Source organism: Tetranychus urticae, chromosome 1, assembly GCF_039701765.1.
Source record: "Tetranychus urticae isolate SD_2017Ah chromosome 1, NJAU_TeUrti_SD_1.0, whole genome shotgun sequence".
In the NCBI taxonomy this organism is placed as follows: Eukaryota; Metazoa; Arthropoda; class Arachnida; order Trombidiformes; family Tetranychidae; genus Tetranychus; species Tetranychus urticae.
Window position 1 is genome coordinate 6,645,635 of NC_142958.1, and position 19,363 is coordinate 6,664,997.

Consider the following 19,363-nt stretch of genomic DNA (forward strand, 5'->3'; position numbering starts at 1 on the left):
GCTTTGAGTTACACAGTAATTCAAAATACTGTGTACACTAGCAAGCTAGGCGAGTCTAGCTGACAAAACTCACAAAGCTGTTTTCAGGAGTCCACAATAAACTCTCATCTTTTATTCTGAAGCTCTTGTTTTCCTTCATCTTGATGCGTGCCCTTTCTCTCGATTAGTTTAATTTTTTATAGATATCAAAAATTAAAAAAAACATCATGAATCAGAGGTAAGTTTGTTTAAATTAAACATTTCTTATTATTACTTCTGGCCTTCGACATTTACTCACCCTTTAATTTATCCTTTTTTTTCTCTCTCTTCCTTTCATCTTCTTCTTCTTCTCTGGTTTTCTTTTCTTGCTGTATCTCCTATGCAATGTATATTTTATAATACATTTACTTTTTACTTGTACATCTATATCCGAAGCAATGAGCAATCCATTATATCGGCGAGGGCGTCTGTTATGATTTATGATGAGTGTAACAAAAAATGGATACCTTCAGGATCTTCATCGGGTGTCTCTCGAGTCCATATTTATCAGAATGTTTTACACAACACTTTCAGAGTTGTTGGGAGAAAACTTCAAGATCATGAGGTAATTCTTTATTTATCAACTTGCATTATCATCAACAACTTGACACAATATCTTTTTTATCCTTTTTTTATTTTCCATCATCATTGTCTTCTGTTATTTTCGGTTAATTATTGTGTCTATGTTTTTAATGATTTGCAATTGTCACTCTAATTACATTGACTCATTATTATCATTTGGTTAAAGATCTTGCCATGAATTAATGCTTGCGATTTCACAGAATGATTTTCTTTCTTTGGAAAACATTACGCAGCAAAATGATTGACCAAATGTTTTCTTTTGGGACTATAAATGTTCAAATCTCTCTTATCAATCTCTCGGTCTATTTTCACTTTTTCCAGGTTGTCATTAACTGTGCCATTGTTAAAGGATTAAAATATGTCACTGCGACACCAACATTCCACCAATGGAGGGACAGTAGACAAGTGTATGGTCTCAATTTCAGTAATAAAGATGATGCACAAGGGTTTGCAGAAACGATGCTCCAAGTATTGGATGTTCTTAGTTCAAGCTCATTGAATAACTCAATAATACCAAATAAGAATTCTATTATGACAAGCCATCAGCAACAGCCACCACAACAATTACAACAACCACAACAGATTCCTCAGATGCCCCAACTTCCACAACAACAACCTCTTCAACAACCCTTGCAACAACAACCACAACCTCCACAGCAGCCAACACCTCAACAGCAACAACAGCAGCAACAGCAGCAACAATTGCAACAACAACAATTACAACAACAACAGCAACAATTGCAACAATTACAACAGCAGCCTGTTTATGGTCATTGTGGTGGTCCTGGTCCTGGTCCAGGAGGTGGTGGTGGAATGATTGGTCAACCTCCCTCTGCATCGGAGTATATGCGCATAGACTTTCAACTCCGGTAAGTGGAAGACATTAAACAAACAAAAGGGCTCACTTTTTGCTAACTCACTGCATAAAAATAGCCATAGAACTTATATTTGTCCAAATTTATTTGTAAAATAATCTTATTACCCTAACTCGGGCCAATCTATTTGCGAGAAGATGAAATTGCAGAAAACTAAGCATCAAGAGAGACGAACCATTTTGGCTAGTCTATCATTTATTGACTTCTATTTGCTTCATTCTGTTTCTTTTCCATTCCAGTCCCATGATTCAACAACCAGTCCCTAACAATTCAGTACCGCCGCCGCCTCCACCTCCTCCGCCTCCTCCACCCCCACCTGGTAGTTTGGTCTCCGCGGCACCTGCACCCCCACCGCTTCCAGTGTCGGGCAATCAAACGCCGAATGAAAAGTCCATTAATCCAACAAACAATGGTGGCCCTTTAAATTTGGCTTCGGCGTTGTCAAATGTAAAACTTAAACGAACCGGTAGAGAAGAGAAAGAGGCTGAACCGGTACCTACAAAAAATTCATCGAAAAGTATGGGTGGTGGAATCACCAGTATGATGGATGAAATGGCTAAAACTTTAGCGCGTAGAAGAGCTCAAGCAGAAGGTATCCAAAATCAAAATGATTCTGAATCTACTACTCCTGTTGGTGAAAAACGTAATTGGGATAAAAAAGTAACTACAAACGGAAGCAGTCCTAATAAGGATTCCAATGAATCAAATCTACAAAGGTTTTAATCTTTTGCAATCTATTTTTCTATTCTAATCTGTTAATTATTCAAATTACGCTAACATTATCTCTTTTTCTCACCTGTTTCTCTTTCAGATTAAGGGCTGGATCCTTAGACAGTGGTAGCATTAACGGTATCGACTCAATTAAAATAGAACAATTGAAGCAAGAAATTGTGAATGAAATAAGGCGCGAGATCAACAAAGCAAAATCTGAAATAATTGACGGTATGTTTGCCTGACAACTTTTTCTATTTCTTTTCCTATCCTCTCTCAACACCATAAATCTGACTTTACTAGTAAAACATCGACAATTTGAATGCTAGAGTTATTTATTATCCTAAAATCAGTATACCGGATGTTTTTACAAAAAATGAGAAGCAGTGAGCTAAATGATAGAATTGTTTCAAATCTATCTTCCCCAATGCAGTTTGATTATTTCTATTAGCTACTTTCCAAGTTATCTTCATTGAACTTTTTTGTGTCCGATAATTTCAACTTCTGTATTTATCGACTTCAATCAAGGTCTCTAAATTATTAGTAATAATTGATTGCTATTCAAACCCTTCTCGTGATTTATATTTCACCAGAAATATACGAGACTCAATCAGCTTTTTAATCTTACACATGGTTATCTACTTTCGATACAAATTTCATCAACATATATATTTCACCAAATATATTTCCATCTGGTTTATCCATTGAAGCAAGAGTCTGGTTACTGTTAATCTTAATTACTATTAACCAGTTTCTGGTACAATTAGATTTTTACGCCTCGTCTTACTCTCATTTTTGCTAGGGAACAATTTATTCCTAATTATGTTTTGATTAGTTTAATATTTTATTCTAAATACCTTTCAAGTTTATCAATTAGTTTCAGTGCGTAATTATTTAATGTTTATTTGATCATGTTGATTGATTCATTGATCTATTTTTAAATGTTCAATTCATTGTCACAATGAAAAGCTAACACATGAAAATGCTCTTATTTTCTGCTTCAAGAATCACTTAGTGAATGATTTTACTCATTTTAAATTTACAAATATCAAAAGATGATATGTATCACAATTAATTGTAGAATAAAAAAACAAGCAATTTACTTTGCAATTGAATAAGATGAATAAAGATAAGAATATATCCTTGAATAGCTTTTTTTCACTGGTCTCAATCAAATTGATCGCAATTACATTGAAATTGGATAACTTGAGAAGTTCATTCAATTCAATTCTTTCTTGTTGCCATTTTTCCCAATACTATTCTTTGCATTTATTTTCTTATTGTATTTCTCAATTTCTAATTTATACCTTTTCTTCTTTTCTTTTTCAGCCATACGATTAGAATCAAGGACATAGAATATCTCACGCACATCCAACCTTTTTATCTCATCTCTATTGCCACTGCTTTACACCTTTTCTTAGCCGTTTGAAACTGCTGTAAAAAGTTCCATATACACCTACTGAGATATTAATACGCTATTTCACTGATCAGTCAACTAACAGCAACACCAAAAGCCAGAGCGAAGTCACCTTTGAAGTTACATTTCCAAGGAAGTGAGATTGATCGACAACGGAATCTCGTTTTGATGGCTAGCAAACTTGATTCAGAGTTATCTGTAATCTTTTGCAGGTTTCATCTTCACAACAAAAAAAAATCACAGAAGAATCATGTTTATCTGTGTAATCAGATCATTCCTAAAGCTTTTCCCTCTCCAGATCAGTCAAACATAAAAACAGAAATACAGCGCAAAAATATTACCACAAAAGATACACAAAAACATTAATACTCTGATTGTCACTAACTATACCGAGAGAAAACAAGAGAGATTCATACTTACACTTTTGAACACTTATCAAGACAAAACTGATTAGACAGCACAATTTTCATCATCATCTTTTCATTGATTCCCAGTCATTTTTTAATTTCAAAGGGAACCATTGATTTATCACCTTCCTGTTTGAATGATTTCTCTTCTTTTCCCGTCAATATACTTATAAATATATAAATATATTCTCTTCATCCTTTTTCCAGTCTCCCTATTTTTCACCTTCTTCTCGTTCCTCTCTCTCTCTCTCTCTCTCTCTTTGCTCTTCTGCTGATATTTGAAAAAAATCTACTCAATTTCAACTGACATTGATGTTGAAATCGCTCTCAATTCAATGATTCAACAAGTCAAAATCAACTAATAAGCAACAGCAAAGCAAATCGTGTTTATTAAGAAAGATTCAATGAAGAATCGCATTTTTCTTTTTCTATTACAAACAGACAAATACTTTTAAGAAAACAAAAACCACATCAACAACAAAAAAATGTATTACTAACTATCCATTAATAGGCTGTCAAATTGCTTGCCCTTCTAATTCTTATCTCTATTTCTACCTGATCTTTCTTTCTTTTTTCATCTTCATCATTTTTTTCCAAAAAACAAAACTTCTATTTCTCATCCAACCATTTTTGCATCCTTGTACTTTGCATTACAGTCAAAAAATTAATAATTTGTACGCATCATCCCATGTGAAGGAAAATATTATTATAAATATAACAATTTAGCTCTAAATTGCTCACTGTCTTCTTTATCAAAGTGATAAACTGTTTTTTTCAATCATGCAATTTTGTCAATCTCTTTCAACTCATTCCATGAATTTTGCTTTTACATTTGTCATGACCAATCATTTCAATCTATTGAGCTGAATGAATATTAATTTCACGTGTAATTTGAAACTATCATCTTTCTTAAGAATCAATTAGCAGACATCATTAACTTTTTGCTTAAACATACCATTATATTGTGAATTGGTTCATTTACTCTTTGATTTGTTTCTGATAGATTTTTTGTCGTGAAAATGAAATATCAAACATTTCTTAAATAGCATTTAAACACCTAATTGCCTTCAGAATATATATTTTGATTAGTTATACACAAATGAAGCGTGAGAAATACATAGAGAAATATAAAGCATAAGAAAAGCTGAATGCTTTAGATGGTCACATTAAATTAAGTTCCACCGAGAGTGAATCCACGACCCCAGTTATGTCTTCGTTCTGATGTCGGTTGAGGTTGGGTTGGTGGAACATAAGTGAACCCTCCAACTCTTCCTTGTATATTGGGGAAATAATCATAGAGTATTTGTGGTGGTGAAATTAAATGAACTCCGTTCTCTGCTGGATATTTAACCATAGTGAAGTAGTACAAGTGACCAATAATGATTCCAAGAATTTCAAAGTAAGCACTGTAAGGAAATAATGAAACAGAGAAGTTTTAGTTTTCAAAAAATAGACATTTTCCAACAGATAAGAGATTTATACTAACCTTCCGCCCATGAGGACATTAAATCCAAGGAGAACGAACGGAAGGTACATCGCTTTCACTCTTATGCCAAACCAAAAGGAAACTACAGTTTCCTTGTTAAATTGGCACCAAATATATAACACACTGAGAACCATGGGGTCCATGAGAAGAGGTATGCTGAATAAATAGCCAATTACTACTGCCCAAAACCAATTAAAAATTAACAAGAATAGATATTCAGCTGGTTTGCTAGCGAATTCGGGGCCTGTTGTGGAAAAAAATTAAAATGATTAGTATATATAATTGCAGCAAATGAAAATTAAAAAAGAGATGTATTTCAAGATTAATGAAAAGCGTAATTTAAATCTCGATATGCGGCTAGTTGAAAATTATGAATATTCATTAGTTTATACCAATTGATATTTGTGCAGAACTGTTGTAGTTCTGAACATTATATTCATCAACTAACAAAAGACTAACACTAACACTCTTTCTAGAAAAAATTATTTGATCTTAAAGCTGAGTAAACATTAGAATTGCGGAACCATACTTCGCTTTCTCATTTTTCATTTCTGACTACAGACATCTTCGGGTCCGAGCAAAATTCAACTTGATGTTAAAAACGAGTACACATGCTACACTATCTCAAATAAATATTGCTATTAAAGCAATTTTGATAGCTCGTAAGTAACAGCAAAAATCCTTAACATCGTAGCATCGAAACATCCAGCAAGAAAGCCACATGAGTAACAGAGCTTTAATGAAAACAGCTGATCGTTGACATGACGTTGCTTTCATATTACAGCGAGACCTTTAAAACTTGACAGAAATTTCCAAGAACAAACCTGTTTCCAGTCTTAACGAATAGTTGTAAAGGAAATAAAGGTTCATAAGATAATGAAATCCCGTTGGATAGTAAAATGTAGCAGTAAAAGGCCTCCAAATCTAAAGAAAATAAAAAATCAAGATAGATCAATGATGAGTAAAAGATCTGTTAAGGAAATAAGTTCAAGTAATTACCTGAAATTGACTAATAAATTGGGGTGTCAATACAACTGACATTGGTGAGAAGATACCGAATTTTCCAACAATGGGAAAAACTACCGATAATCCAAACCAATACCTAGTAAATTTAGGTAAACTATCGAACCACTGAATTATCTCGGACATGATGAATTAAGGCAGAAATAAGTATGAGTTGCTATAGAGGTAAGAAACAGGAAAACTGATTGAAATCAATTTCAGGTTTATTCATGCGTCCAACACCGATATAATATAAACGGCCCTTCAAATAATGGCCACAATAGTTGATTAAATATTAAAACTAAAAAGAGACACTAAATAAGTAACTGAATCAACAATCAGGTGAAAAATGAAATTTCATGTAATTTTGTAAACATTTGTACTCCTTATGCCCTAGATGGCGTAAGTGATTTACTTGGTGTTTCAGTTTTGTAAAAATGATTTCAACTAAAGTTTGCGCATAGAAAGATCAGAAGAAAGAGAAAAGAAAGAAAACTAAAAATGCGCAAACTTTCCAGGTTGAATTTGAATTTGCAATCATTTTTATACTCTAGGATCGGTTCACATGTTAAGTCTTTGGTAAATTATATTATTGATTGTGAATAAATGCCTATCCGTTCTTAATATACTTTTAATTTTGTTCTTTAAAATCTTAGGATTTAACTGACACCTCACTTGTTGTCGTTTAATTTGATAAAATCAGTACATTTTGCAAATTAAAGGTAGCGGCTGCTACTTACCTACAAGCATGGCTACCGAGGCTACTTCAGATGGTCCTGAGAAAAACAACAAAACCTCCAACATAATCTTCATTCGTAATTTGGTTCGACCTTTCACTTTGGTAAGGTTAAAGGAATTGTTGGAGAAAAATGGTAAACTGGTTGAAGATCAATTTTGGATTGATAAGATAAAGTCAAAGTGTTATGCTACATATGAGAAAGAAGAGGATGCAATAAACACTCGTGAAGCACTCCATGGAATTTCTTGGCCTGATGCTAATCCCAAAAAATTGATAATAGATTTTGCCACTAAGGAAGAATTAGAATATCATCTAAATTTGGATAAAAACCCGCCACCTTCAGCTCCTCCACAGTCAGCTCCACCTTCATCATCAACTTCATCACGCGCCCGAACTTATTCAAAACCTGAAATTGTAAATGAACAGAAAGAAAGCAGCAAAAAAGAGTTAAACAATGATAAATTTGATGCCGTCATTAGAAGAGGTAAGTTGGAAAAATTAGATCCAGAAACGTCAAAGGATCATAAAGAAAGTAGTAAACAAGATAAATCTGAAAAATCAGAAAGACAAAAAAGACCCATTCGTGAATGGGATAAAGAAAAATTTTCTCAAAATGAACAGCCTCCAGAGGAAACATCACCTAAGAAAAAACGAGCTGCTAGTGCCAGTCCAGAAAACAAGGGAAGACGTATTAAAGAAACACAACATAAAGATAAAGATCGTGATCACAAAGGTAATTTGTTTTTTTTTCATCTTCCGCAAAAAAATTAGTATGACATTTCATTCTTACCTTTGTTTACCTCTTTTTTCACTTTAGACTTGGTGGAAAGTGACGGTGATTTAGCACACAAGGATGGTTTCATTGCTGATCACAAATCGCCAGCTAAACTTCTGGATGATCTCTATAAGAAAACCAAAGCAACTCCATGTATTTATTGGTTACCACTAGACGAGGTTCAAGCCAAAAAGCGCGCTGACTTGAGAGCAGATAATCTTAAAAAAAAGGAAAAAGAACTAGCGGCTAGAAGAACATCACGCTTCCATCATCATCAGCATCATTATTATTAGCAAACAACCCAAAAAATAAAATAAAAATAAAATAAAGACAATTATTTTGTAAACAAAAAAGGCAAATCTTTAATTCAATCAAGAATGCAGTTCAGACTAAAATTCAGAAAAATATAAACAAGAGATTTGACAAAAAGTTATTGTCAGCGGTGGGGTTCGAACCCACGCACACATACGTGTACCAGATCGCTCAATCCTCTTACAGAGGCAAGATTATCTTGAGTCTGGCGCCTTAGACCGCTCGGCCACACTGACTTCATGTATGTTAGTCAATATAATCATAAATTCATAATTTAATTAATTTTTTGATTTTGTGATATTATTATAAAGTTATATATTAAGTTCATGAGGCTCTCTGAGCATAATTCACAGAGTTTAATGTTTAGTCTTGTTTAAACTGAAAACATACAATTCAATGTAATTCAATAAAGATACTCAAGTGAACGGAAAATCAGAGAATCGCCAGTTTCGGTTGAGAAAAAATTAGAAAGTCGATCTCTGTTTTGACAATCATTTAAGTAAAAACTAAATCAGTTTACTAGACTAAATGACTTGCTAATCCAGTCCATTAGCAAAGCTTGTAAAGCAAAACGTGGAGCCAGGATGAGAACCTTAAATCTTAAGCCTTAAGAACATAAGTTGAGGTCGTTTTTGCTCGTTAGTTCGCCTTAATTCATGGGTCAAAGATGAAGATTAACAAATTTTGTTTGCTCTTAATACTTTTCAAGGATTGACTGAATGATCCAGGATAAACTACAAAGTGAAACAAAATACTAGGAACATGAAATTGGCAATTAAATCAGAATATCTCTGTTAACTTTAAGATAATATTTGATTTTTTTTTGGATTTGAACATGAGTTAACATGATTAGTTAAATTATTAACAGCAATAATAATACTTAATTTTCCTCTGATATTGTGAATAATTGAAATTGTTATTTCTTTTTCTTATATTATTTTGAGATTCACTTCAATTGATTCCACCAGCATTCATTGCTCATTAGATGGCGTTGTTAAGGTTTATATTTACAAGGAATTGTAAGAAATTATTTTTGAATATCTTTGAAGGAATCAATTTTAAGATGATAATAACATAATTAAGAGTGTAATTTTGTGAAAAACTCATCTAGAATTGTCAATTACAACTCAATAATTGAGAGGAATTAAAAAGAATTGAAAATCAATTGGAAACTTGGAGTGTGAATGTTTCAGCATTGAAATTATTTCAGTCGACTTTTTAATTGTTAATATTATAGCTCAAAAAGCATTTATTTAATTGTTTAATCAATTAGAAGATAAATTTTTCAAAATATTTTGGGCTCAAAATAACTGTGAAATAACCGGTGAAAATAGTTGAGGTAAAGTTAAGATTAAGATCAACTAGCGATTAAAGTGTTGACAATTTGATTGATTTTATTGAGTTAAGTTTACATTTAGAGTCTGCTCTAACCATTGATTATCATCATTGATAATGGATGAAACATTCATCTTGCTTTTTTATTCATGGAAATAAAGATTTTTCACTTTTCTAACTCATATTTCAATTGTCATCTCTTTCTTATTTCCAGGTTGATTCTTTCTCCCTGTTGATCGGTTAAACATTCATTCCCAGTAGAGATGATCAGCTTGATGATTGTCAATCTGTTTATCTTCACTGACTTTATTTTGATTGTATTGAAAGAGTAAAGGTAAGGTTAAACTGTAAATACCATGGTAACACAATAAACGGTACGAATTAATAATCATCATTTACAATAATATAAATAAGGTTAAGAATATAATTGTATATAAGAAATTACTTTTTACCCAGTTTCAGTTTTACCATTGTATTAAAAAGGTCTCTCGGTTGAAAAGTGAAAAATGTATCTTCTCTCTTCTCACTAGTTTGTTTCATGTTTTCACTTTTGTCCAACTGCAACTATTAATATTTCATTTAATGAATCTCATTTTATAATTAATATCAAACTGATATTATCCTGGTGTTTCAATTAATAATGTGTATATATATTTATTTAAACTGTAGAAAGTTCAAATTGAATGGAAACATGGTTTAGTTAACAACAGCTTCTAACAACAAAATGACCCTTTGAAAAATCTCTCTCTCTCTCTCTCACCGTAACTCTATCCTTTACTGTTTTGTTCAACTTTTGTGACTAAATCATCAAGAATGGGATTTATTTATTACTATCCCTTCACCAGTTAAATAGTTGAGCTTTAAAGTTAATTTGTGTCCATTTTAATTTACATTATAGTTTGATAATTGCGAGATATTAAGCTATTTTACTCTAACTGTTGTTTTGTCTTAACCCATTCTTTGTGTAATGGAAGGTGTAACACCAAACTCACCTAGGACTCCGAGTCCTTTAGAGACTATTAAACGAATTGATTTTGATGTTGATTATTTTAACCGAATGTCAAGACGGATTCAAGATGGCTTTAAAGATGACATTGATCGGGGTAAGTGTTGATTTGATTATATTCATTAGCAAGTCAATTTGATGGTCTACTTACTTTTCTTGGTGCAACTTTAGATGGAAAATATTACAATTCTTACATTTATATTTACTATGCTAAATGTTATACTGTATAAAATCAATATTATTGTGGCAAATTGGTAAACAATCTTGTTATTTAAGACTTCACTTAAGTATTGTTTAACTTATTAGATGATACGATTTGCATTGCCTGTATAATTACCTATTTGTTGAACCAAAAGATATCAGAGTTGAAAACGCAAGAGAAAGAGAGAGAAAGAAATGCATTGTTTGTTTCTATCGTTTGCTCGTATGTGTTTTTGGATTAACTTGTTCCATGTGTTTTTATTGTATCAATTCATGTAGACCTAGGTCTTTTTAAGCACTTTGTTACTTATTTATGACAGACTCAGGTCTTACTAGTTCAATTTCACGATTAAATAAGAATTGACATCGTAAATGGTTTCTAGGTTTATTCCATCTTCTGATGTGTTTTGTATTTCCCTTCATCAACTCTTGCTAATTTTCATGCTTTATCCCTTTTATTTGGTCCATTATTTACTCATCATCATTGTATTTATGAATTTGTTAAATAGTGGTATTTGTTGAAAGTATTATGAAAACAGTTAAAGGTAAAGAATTGGATTTGTCTGGTTTCAAACATCCTTCAACTTGTATACAATGGGTTATTGAAAACTCTACTAACCTGGTAGTCATCAAGTCTTTGGCTTTAGCTTTCTATCCCAAAGGATTGGATACCGAAATCTTGTCTAACCAACACACTAGTCGAGTGATTCAGCTTTTATTGGAAGCTTCACTAAAGATTCTCTCAAATGAGTATACTTTTGGTGGCCATAGACCAGAAACACCGACTCGCCATGGTAAATGGACGGAACAATTTATATGTGCTTTCTCTCAGTTTGTTATCATTAACATGGACACCATTTTATCGGATGGCAATGGGACACATGTTATGGTAACTGTAATTGAAGCCTTGGGAGGTGTTCGCATTGGTCGACATTGGTCTAGAAAGACAATTGGCTTTGCTCTTAAATCGTCCATTATCACGGAACTTGAAAAGGACAATGTAATCAAAGAAATACCTCCTTCTTTTACCCGATTGATGATAAAAATTGCCAAAAAATTGATAATCCGTCGTCCAGATCGTGATTTAAAAGAGATTATTCTTGGTCGAGGTACAGCTTTGATTCAAAATTTACTCTTTATCCTCATGGTTAGACTACCCGAGGTTTGTGAGATTACGGTTAAACGTTTGGTTTACATAATTTTTTCCTCCGAGGAAAACAAATTTGCCATTACCACCAATTCAGCCTCAGCATATCTTGTGGAAGCCATTATGCTTGTTTGCTCACAACGTCGTCTAACACAATTATGGCATAGATACCTTAAAGGTAAACTAATGGAAATGTGGAAAGACGATATTGCCAATTTTGTTGTTCAACGGTTAATTGACGCTGTTCAAGATATAGACTTGGTAAATAACTTTCTCTTTAATATTCTTATACCTTTCCATAACTTGCATTAGTATCCATTCTGTTGATGTATCAAAAATGCATTTCTTATCATTAGAGGAACCCTTTTTTCTGTTCTTAATCACACAACTTTTCTTTATAAACTATTAGATCTCTTGTGCACGTAATATTTATTTATAAACTTTTTAATCACTATCACTTTTTTATATGTTATCCTTGTGTCTTTAAGTAAATCGTTTATTGTGGCTTGAATTATTGACTTGAAAAAATGGGTTAACAATTTCTGCTCAATACACGTTCATTTCTTTTGTTTTTTTTTGCACTGATGTACATTATTTTATTTTTACTTCATTTTATGTTAATGCACAGTTTAAATATATTTGTGATGAAGTATTTCCTGAACTTGGAAACGTATTCGCATATAATCGAGCTGGAATTGGAGTTTGCCTTGCCAAAGCGTGTTTACGATTCAAATCAATGCAAGAACCATTTGTTAATGTAAGATATTTCATCAGGATTTCAACCTTATAGTAAGGTATAATCAATGATAACATCATCTTGTTATTAATGATTTACCTGACATATTAGCAATATTTTGGTGAGAATAAACATTAATAACATTCATAATGATATACAGAGGCAAAATATTTAGAGTAACCTCTTGATATGATTTTAAAGCATGTTTATTCATCGCTCAAAATGACTAAAGTTGAATAATTAAAGCATTGTATTGAAATAATTTTATCTAATTCAATTATTATTGTCTTCTATTGTAATATTCACATTTTATTTCAAGGCTCTGATAACAGCATTCAATTGTGAGACCCGTCAAATTCACTTGGTACCTGCAATGCTTTTCGGTGAATTGAAACATCGCCGTTCTCTCTGGCTCCATGGATCTTTAATGCTTCAATATATATTTCGTTTTGAAGATCCCTGCAGAGTATCCAGAAGTCTTATATCATTGGAACCTCATCGTTTGGTTGAAATATGCTCTGATAAAAGTGGAAGTCATGTAATTGACTGTTTTCTTAAATCAGATAATGTTCCAGAAAAATTTAAAGCCCAATTCAAAGAAAAAATGAGATCCTGTTCAATCAACTCTGTTACCGATGAAGACAAGGAAGAAGATTCTTACAACAATCGGAAAACAAAAGGAAACCGTGTACATAAACAAAGACCAAGAACCGGGCGAAGAGCACCTTTACCTTATGAACGAAGGGTAAGACTGGAAATCATTATCGGGATCAGGATAGTGAAAGAATCCTTTACGTTTCAATGGAAATAGAAAGTTGAAGAAACCAAGAAAACCCAAAATTACTGTGATTATCTAATACTTTTTATTCTCCCTTTTACTTTGCTCAACAGGATAGAAGCCCAATCACCCACAAAGGAAGGGATATCATTTTCCACCGTCGATGCAACACCGCTGATAGAGATGGATATCAGGCTTCATACTCAGCTAGACGAACAACTATTTACCGAATTGGTGAAAAGAGAAGTTTAAGTCGATCACCTTCTATACCAAGAGCCAGAATTATACGAATAAACTGATTCTCTGTGAAGCTCCGAATTATTCTGTTACTCCAAAATTTCTTCAATGTTTCTGTAGTTTAGCTGTTATCACGTTTGCTTCCCATGCAAAAGGAATTCCAATTCGAACTCGAGCCAATCACTCTTCGATTCTCCGCTCATTTTCAACAATTAATCTGATTTTTTCTCCCAAAACGCTGAAATTGATTTGCAACCATTATTATTTATTTGGATTGTCAATTGTCAGTTCAATTTATTCCTTATTTCTCTCACCTTTTCTCACCCAATTTTTTTCTAATGAAATGAAATTTCTGTTGAGCAAAAATTACCTTTCTTATTATACAATTGTTCACCCTGAACCTTTCGATTTCTATTGATATTAATTTAAGCAAAACGAGTTCATCATTTAAATTTCATCTTTGAATATCCATTAACTTTCTGTTTTGTTTATCATCTCCGTTTGTTGAATATTCATCTTCATACAATTGATTATAATTGTTGTTATTCTTCTGGATTCAAATAAAGTGCTATTTACTTACAAGGGAAGGTTAATAGAAAGTAAGGGCAACAAAAAGATTGATAATTGAATCGATTTTGTCATTAAGTAATGAATCTTGGTGGGGAATTTATCGATGATGATCAAAATGTTGATCAACAAACAAAATATAAATGCTATGAATTGGAAAAGGCTAAAAAGATTGCTCAAAGAAAATAGGAAATTTAGGTGAAAATAAACTCTATCATGAAGTGATGAAAAATCAATAGGCATTCACTATTAGAAACTTTGGCTTTTTTGTCTTTATATGCTTTTTTTGATAGCAAAGATGACAGATCAATTGATACAGACAAAAAAAGGTTGAAAAAATACAAGATTGAATGATTCTAAATAATATTGATAACAATAAAAATGATCGTTAGCTGTTAAATGAATATAATAAATGAATAAAATGATATTAAATGTTAATAATTGATGATTTAATTTCCAAAGATTATTATATTTCTTCACTTTCAATATTCATTTCACAGTTTCTCATATCTTTTTATAAATTCACTTTTTTACGATATTTCCATTGCAATACTTGATTCTCATTGATTAATTTTGATTTTATTACATTAATGAATACTTAAATTAATTAAATATTTATCTCATGGAAATGGATGATTAATTAATTGATTGTTAGCATTGTTAAAACGAATGAGCGAATCAATGAATGAGAAAAGATTTGATGAGCTTTTTTTTCTTGCTCCATTCAGTAAAGTTAATGATGAATTGGTTTAAATTCAATCTTGAAAGCACAATTTACTAATTATATTCATATTTATATTATCAATAACAATCAATAAAGAAAAGGAAAAGGCAAATTATGTTTAATTCAGTGAATGTTAACCTCAGTTTGAAATAGACTCAGATTTTAAAGTCAACTAATTTTTATCAATCATGTTCAACTGTTGAATCAATGTAAATGTTATGCTGTGTTACATCAGATGATTTACTCAACTGATTAAATGTAATCATTGTTTGAGTTCAACGGCTTGTTAACCAGTTTCATCTGTTTATTGCACCTTTTGTTTACTGATTGAGTGTCTACAATTAATCAAACACAGTGATTCAAATTGTTGTCAATTCAGGTGATTTGTTCAATTTTGAGGTTAGAAGGTTAACATTGATTTTCAATTTTTTATACAATTTTTTTGCTTTCGCTTTCAACTGTTGATTATTTTGAAACAATCAATAGTCTAACTAAATCTTACATTATGATTGGTTAATTTATTATCTGACACTCCATTTTGTATTCATTTTGCAACCAATTTACCAACAAATTAAAACATTAAATGCTTTTTTTCTGATTCTCAAGAGAGAAGTGATTACAATTAATGTTTAATCTTTTTCAGAGTAACCAATTACAGTGATTTAAAGAGATCATCTTCGAATTGAAATGTAATCTTTACTCAACACTGATTTGAAAACAGAATGAGATGATTTTATATGATTAAAGGCAATTAGTTTAAAGATATTTAACTCTTTGAACAACTGCATTAAAGATTGACAGGAGTTAATCAATAACAGTTAACAAATCGCAAATAAAGAAATAAAGGAACAATGTATCAATTTCAATGTGCAGCTTTTAATTACCAAAAATTTATTTTCTTATAATTCAACTTGAGTTTATCCCTCTTAGATTAAGTTTTATCTTTGTAATTGTTTTTTACTATTTAAATCAATTTGTGCTATTATAATTTAAATCATTTTTTCTTTGTTAAGATGCACAAGTCCTTTTGGTTAAGTCTGAGTTTTTTTGCGATAATTAATCATTTACAATTTGAAAATTTGTTTTGTTCTGTATTAACTCAAATTTTTGTTTTAAACTCAGTGCTCTCAATTGATTTAAGAGGGATTTCAATTGGGAAAAATGACAATTGTTTCTTTTTCACATACATACTTATATATACTTGTCACTTTGTTAATTTTTGCAAACTCGATCTATTTTCATTTTCAAAATTTTTATGGAGAGCACAAATAATGTGTAGTTTGCTTTAATAGCTGGATTTTTAAATCATTTGCTTTTCATTCCTGATATACTTGTCTTTAATTTCTTTGAATTTCGTGGTTTATGTTTAAATGTTGCTGCTGTTGATTAAATTTGTAAGAAGTCCTTAAGGGGCGAAAACATGTGAATCCAAATTCTTTCTCCTGTGATTTTATCAGTTCATTTCGTTTAAAGGTTGTCTGAACATAAACACATCAATGTAACCAAATTTTACCAGGATACCTCACGGGGTTGATTTACTCGTCGATCATTTGAACCAGAACCATAACTATTACGACCGCCTAACCTTTGGTTAAAATTACGGTTACCGTTGTTATAATTCTGTCTTGAGTAGCCGGAAAATCCTCCTTGGAAGCCTCCTCGGCCCCGATATCCACCTCTTCTAAAGTTGTTTGCCGTTAAACCGAATGTTTCCGCATTCATTTTACGTTCTTGCCTCCAGTCTATTCTGCTTACTTTTCTGTAATACAAAGTATGCAACAAGTTAAAATTAAAAATCAGAAGCATTCAAGGATAGAATTACTTTTACGTAGCATGAAAACTTACCCTTTACTTCTTTCTAATGCTTCACAACTTATTTTATCGAAGAAAGATTTAGTCTTGTCATAAAATGTATCTTCGTCTTCGTTCTTTTCATCTCCTTCTTTAGCAGATTTTTCATCGTTGTTTTCAACAGGTTGGATTGGTTGGGCTGGTTCACCTTCTTTCTTTTCATTCGTGTCTTCTAATTTTACCTTAGACAATTTACTCTCTAATTCTTCAAATTCTTTGTTGGCCTTTTCAAAGTCAAAATCATCTTCAATCTTTAAAGAAGTTGTAGGCTTTGGATTACGATTTTGAACAGCAATTGCGCGGTTAAATTGAGGTCTGGGTTGAGGTGGAGCACGTCCCATCATTGGGCCCCTTTTAGGCATCATTTGGGGAGGTGGTGGTGGACCTTGTCTACCTCTACCTCGGAAATTCATATTACGAGCTATTTGTGGAGGCATTTCTTGCCCAGGTAACATTCTTCGTCCATATTGAGGAGGACCTTGTCGTCGATCACCTCCCATTCCACTCACTCGATAGTTGTCCCGGTAATTTTGAATCCTTGGATCTCTATTATTTGGTACATGGTTTTTAGGAGCTTTATCATCTCGATTCGTTTGACTTTTAGGAGGACCAGAATCTGAACCAGGACTGCGTCGGTGTCCAGTTGTTGGAGATGAACCACCTGAGCGGAAACCCATGGTGGAGGCAGTAGCTCCACCAAAAGCTGGTCCGGCAGCTGGAGGTCCGCTAGTTACACTGCTTTGACTTCCGGCACTAGCACTGGTAAATACTGGCATATTAGTTATGTTTCCAACTGGTCGAGATGTTGGTGGTGCGATGGCTGATGAACCAACGGTAATTTGTGAAGTAGGTCCATTTAAACCACTGGAAGGGGCTCCGGTTGATAAACTAGGTTTAGTAAATGTGGTGCTACTACTTGGCATTGATGATTGCTGTAGAAATTAAGACATAATAGAGCATTAAAATTTAATCCAGAAGATATAAGCCTAGGATTTTAAAAAATGTTACATTGAATAGTGGCAAATAAAATCTTAAGCCACGTTTTCAATGCAACTGATGAATTCTTGGACCGGTCTCCAATGCTTTATACAGTAAATGAAGCAGCTTTTTTTCAAACGTTACAGCTGTAACATACTAACTGTAAGATTAGGTAATATCATTGGAAGGCCTACCATAATTCATTTGAACTTACAGCTTGAATTATAGCTGGATCACCCAGCGCTTGAGTTATGCTTGCTGGAGGAGGATCATCAACAATAAGATCCTTAATATCATTAGCTCTAAATATGATGTATTCAAATACTTCCTCTCGTGGAGCAACATATTTTTCAGCTTGACGATTTTCGGTACCAAAAGATCTTACTGAAAATGGAGAAAAAAAGGTAAAATTAGTAATTGATGCTAAAGAAAATCATTGAGATTGGAAAGATTAAGAGACAAAAAACAATACTATACCTTGTGCAAGAGCAATTGTTGACTCTCGGGTATCAATAGTGTATAAGACACCTTCATATCGAATCTCCGATTTACTGATTAGACTGATTTTAGAACCAAGGTAAGGTGTTGCCATTTTTATTTGCTAGAATTAAACCGGCTAGGTGAGACTTTACTGCAATACAACGTTTTATGGTAAGAAACACAAAAGAATGGTGTACAAACACGGAGAGAGATAAATATAAAGAGAAAAAGAGAAAGACAGGGAAAGAGACAGAGAAAGAAAAAGATGGAGACAATTGTAGATAGGGCACAATAAAAGATGTAAATCCTAATAATTTTTCAAATGAACACTCTCATTAGGAAAGACTTAAAAATCACATTTACCTCTGTTTAAGCTTCCGAAGAATTATTGGCATAAAATTACGAGATGAGAAACAGGTATTAACCGATATCAGGCAGCAGATAAATAAATTTTACTGATGAACTGAATGTCAATAGAAAATAAACAGTAATATTTAAATTACATTAACAGGTACAAAAAAACGAAATCCAAAATCTTTTCTCTGACGGTAAATTTTTCTTTGAAACACTCAAAAAGACAGATCAGTCACACAGTCAATTAAGCAAAGGGAAAGACAAAGAATGACTGACAGACGGTCGAAAGAGTAGAATAAAGAGCAAAAAAAGGTAGACAGAGTAAAACAGAGAGAGAAAAAGATATTGAATTAAAGAGAATTACAAGGAACAAGAAACAGAGGATGATTTGAAAAGACAAAAATCTAATTGTGATTAAATTAATTAGATGGTCCTTTAAATACCAACGATGGTGAAAAAAAGAGATGACCACAAGGTGAGAGAAAGAGAGAGATGAACAAGAAAGAGAAAAGAAAGAAAGAAAAGAAAGAGAAAAAGATAGACAAAAAAAGCAAGCAGACGCCGAAAGATAAAGAGAGAGAGAAGAAAATGCAGGGAAAGAAATCAAGGGAGAATGAAGACAGAGGAAGAAAGATGAGAAAGAAA

General features: G+C 32.4%; 5 protein-coding genes and 1 non-coding gene across 8 annotated transcripts; 3 read left to right on the plus strand and 3 right to left on the minus strand.

The window, feature by feature from the left end:
* The first annotated feature begins 74 nt into the window (after positions 1–74).
* On the plus strand, positions 75–4,796 carry ena (ENAH actin regulator enabled). The gene is made up of 6 exons (XM_015935020.3): positions 75–217; positions 415–583; positions 922–1,469; positions 1,715–2,191; positions 2,287–2,417; positions 3,516–4,796. Exons 1-6 carry the CDS (start codon positions 207–209, stop codon positions 3,539–3,541), a joined length of 1,362 nt encoding a protein of 453 aa, XP_015790506.2. The 5' UTR covers positions 75–206; the 3' UTR covers positions 3,542–4,796.
* A 262-nt stretch (positions 4,797–5,058) lies between these two features.
* On the minus strand, positions 5,059–6,879 carry Der-1 (derlin 1). The gene is made up of 4 exons (XM_015935022.3): positions 6,496–6,879; positions 6,321–6,420; positions 5,497–5,740; positions 5,059–5,416 (listed from the first exon to the last, which is right to left on the minus strand). Exons 1-4 carry the CDS (start codon positions 6,643–6,645, stop codon positions 5,182–5,184), a joined length of 729 nt encoding a protein of 242 aa, XP_015790508.1. The 5' UTR covers positions 6,646–6,879; the 3' UTR covers positions 5,059–5,181.
* A 168-nt stretch (positions 6,880–7,047) lies between these two features.
* On the plus strand, positions 7,048–8,365 carry Acn (apoptotic chromatin condensation inducer acinus). Its single transcript, XM_015935021.3, has 3 exons — positions 7,048–7,077; positions 7,155–7,970; positions 8,055–8,365. Exons 2-3 carry the CDS (start codon positions 7,247–7,249, stop codon positions 8,303–8,305), a joined length of 975 nt encoding a protein of 324 aa, XP_015790507.2. The 5' UTR covers positions 7,048–7,077; positions 7,155–7,246; the 3' UTR covers positions 8,306–8,365.
* Positions 8,366–8,446: 81 nt separating this feature from the next.
* Positions 8,447–8,560, minus strand: TRNAL-CAA (transfer RNA leucine (anticodon CAA)). The gene is made up of 2 exons: positions 8,523–8,560; positions 8,447–8,492 (listed from the first exon to the last, which is right to left on the minus strand). It is a non-coding gene; the product is annotated as a tRNA-Leu (tRNA).
* Positions 8,561–10,122: 1,562 nt separating this feature from the next.
* LOC107367395 (nucleolar protein 9) lies at positions 10,123–14,346 on the plus strand. Of its 2 annotated transcripts, none has more exons than XM_015935095.3 (5): positions 10,123–10,762; positions 11,376–12,274; positions 12,642–12,770; positions 13,069–13,494; positions 13,641–14,346. In XM_015935095.3, exons 1-5 carry the CDS (start codon positions 10,627–10,629, stop codon positions 13,824–13,826), a joined length of 1,776 nt encoding a protein of 591 aa, XP_015790581.2. In that variant the 5' UTR covers positions 10,123–10,626; the 3' UTR covers positions 13,827–14,346. The 2 variants fall into 2 exon arrangements, with proteins under 2 accessions (XP_015790581.2, XP_025017666.2); XM_025161898.2 differs by having other exon boundaries at positions 10,621–10,762; positions 10,837–12,274.
* Positions 14,347–15,911: 1,565 nt separating this feature from the next.
* tral (LSM14 family protein trailer hitch) lies at positions 15,912–19,119 on the minus strand. 2 transcript variants are annotated; one of them, XM_015934922.3, is made up of 5 exons: positions 18,728–19,119; positions 18,362–18,485; positions 18,099–18,268; positions 16,901–17,838; positions 15,912–16,814 (listed from the first exon to the last, which is right to left on the minus strand). In XM_015934922.3, the coding sequence occupies exons 2-5, from the start codon at positions 18,474–18,476 to the stop codon at positions 16,565–16,567; spliced, it is 1,473 nt and encodes a 490-aa protein (XP_015790408.2). In that variant the 5' UTR covers positions 18,477–18,485; positions 18,728–19,119; the 3' UTR covers positions 15,912–16,564. The 2 variants fall into 2 exon arrangements, with proteins under 2 accessions (XP_015790408.2, XP_015790407.2); XM_015934921.3 differs by having other exon boundaries at positions 18,362–18,515.
* Positions 19,120–19,363: the final 244 nt, after the last annotated feature.

Excerpts from the sequence above, each read along its gene's own strand:
- tral (XM_015934922.3), bottom strand. The coding sequence starts at position 18,476 with ATGGCAACACCTTACCTTGGTTCTAAAATCAGTCTAATCAGTAAATCG. Across the intron at positions 17,839-18,098 it reads ATCCAGCTATAATTCAAGCT|CAATCATCAATGCCAAGTAG; the intron begins GTAAGTTCAAAT and ends TAATTTCTACAG. Across the intron at positions 16,815-16,900 it reads GCATTAGAAAGAAGTAAAGG|AAAAGTAAGCAGAATAGACT; the intron begins GTAAGTTTTCAT and ends TTTGTATTACAG.
- Acn (XM_015935021.3), top strand. The coding sequence starts at position 7,247 with ATGGCTACCGAGGCTACTTCAGATGGTCCTGAGAAAAACAACAAAACC. Across the intron at positions 7,971-8,054 it reads TAAAGATCGTGATCACAAAG|ACTTGGTGGAAAGTGACGGT; the intron begins GTAATTTGTTTT and ends TTTTCACTTTAG.
- ena (XM_015935020.3), top strand. Across the intron at positions 1,470-1,714 it reads CGCATAGACTTTCAACTCCG|TCCCATGATTCAACAACCAG; the intron begins GTAAGTGGAAGA and ends TTTCCATTCCAG. Across the intron at positions 2,192-2,286 it reads AATGAATCAAATCTACAAAG|ATTAAGGGCTGGATCCTTAG; the intron begins GTTTTAATCTTT and ends TTTCTCTTTCAG.
- Der-1 (XM_015935022.3), bottom strand. The coding sequence starts at position 6,645 with ATGTCCGAGATAATTCAGTGGTTCGATAGTTTACCTAAATTTACTAGG. Across the intron at positions 5,741-6,320 it reads TTCGTTAAGACTGGAAACAG|GCCCCGAATTCGCTAGCAAA; the intron begins GTTTGTTCTTGG and ends TTTCCACAACAG. Across the intron at positions 5,417-5,496 it reads AATGTCCTCATGGGCGGAAG|TGCTTACTTTGAAATTCTTG; the intron begins GTTAGTATAAAT and ends ATTTCCTTACAG.
- LOC107367395 (XM_015935095.3), top strand. The coding sequence starts at position 10,627 with ATGGAAGGTGTAACACCAAACTCACCTAGGACTCCGAGTCCTTTAGAG. Across the intron at positions 10,763-11,375 it reads TAAAGATGACATTGATCGGG|TGGTATTTGTTGAAAGTATT; the intron begins GTAAGTGTTGAT and ends TTTGTTAAATAG. Across the intron at positions 12,275-12,641 it reads CTGTTCAAGATATAGACTTG|TTTAAATATATTTGTGATGA; the intron begins GTAAATAACTTT and ends GTTAATGCACAG.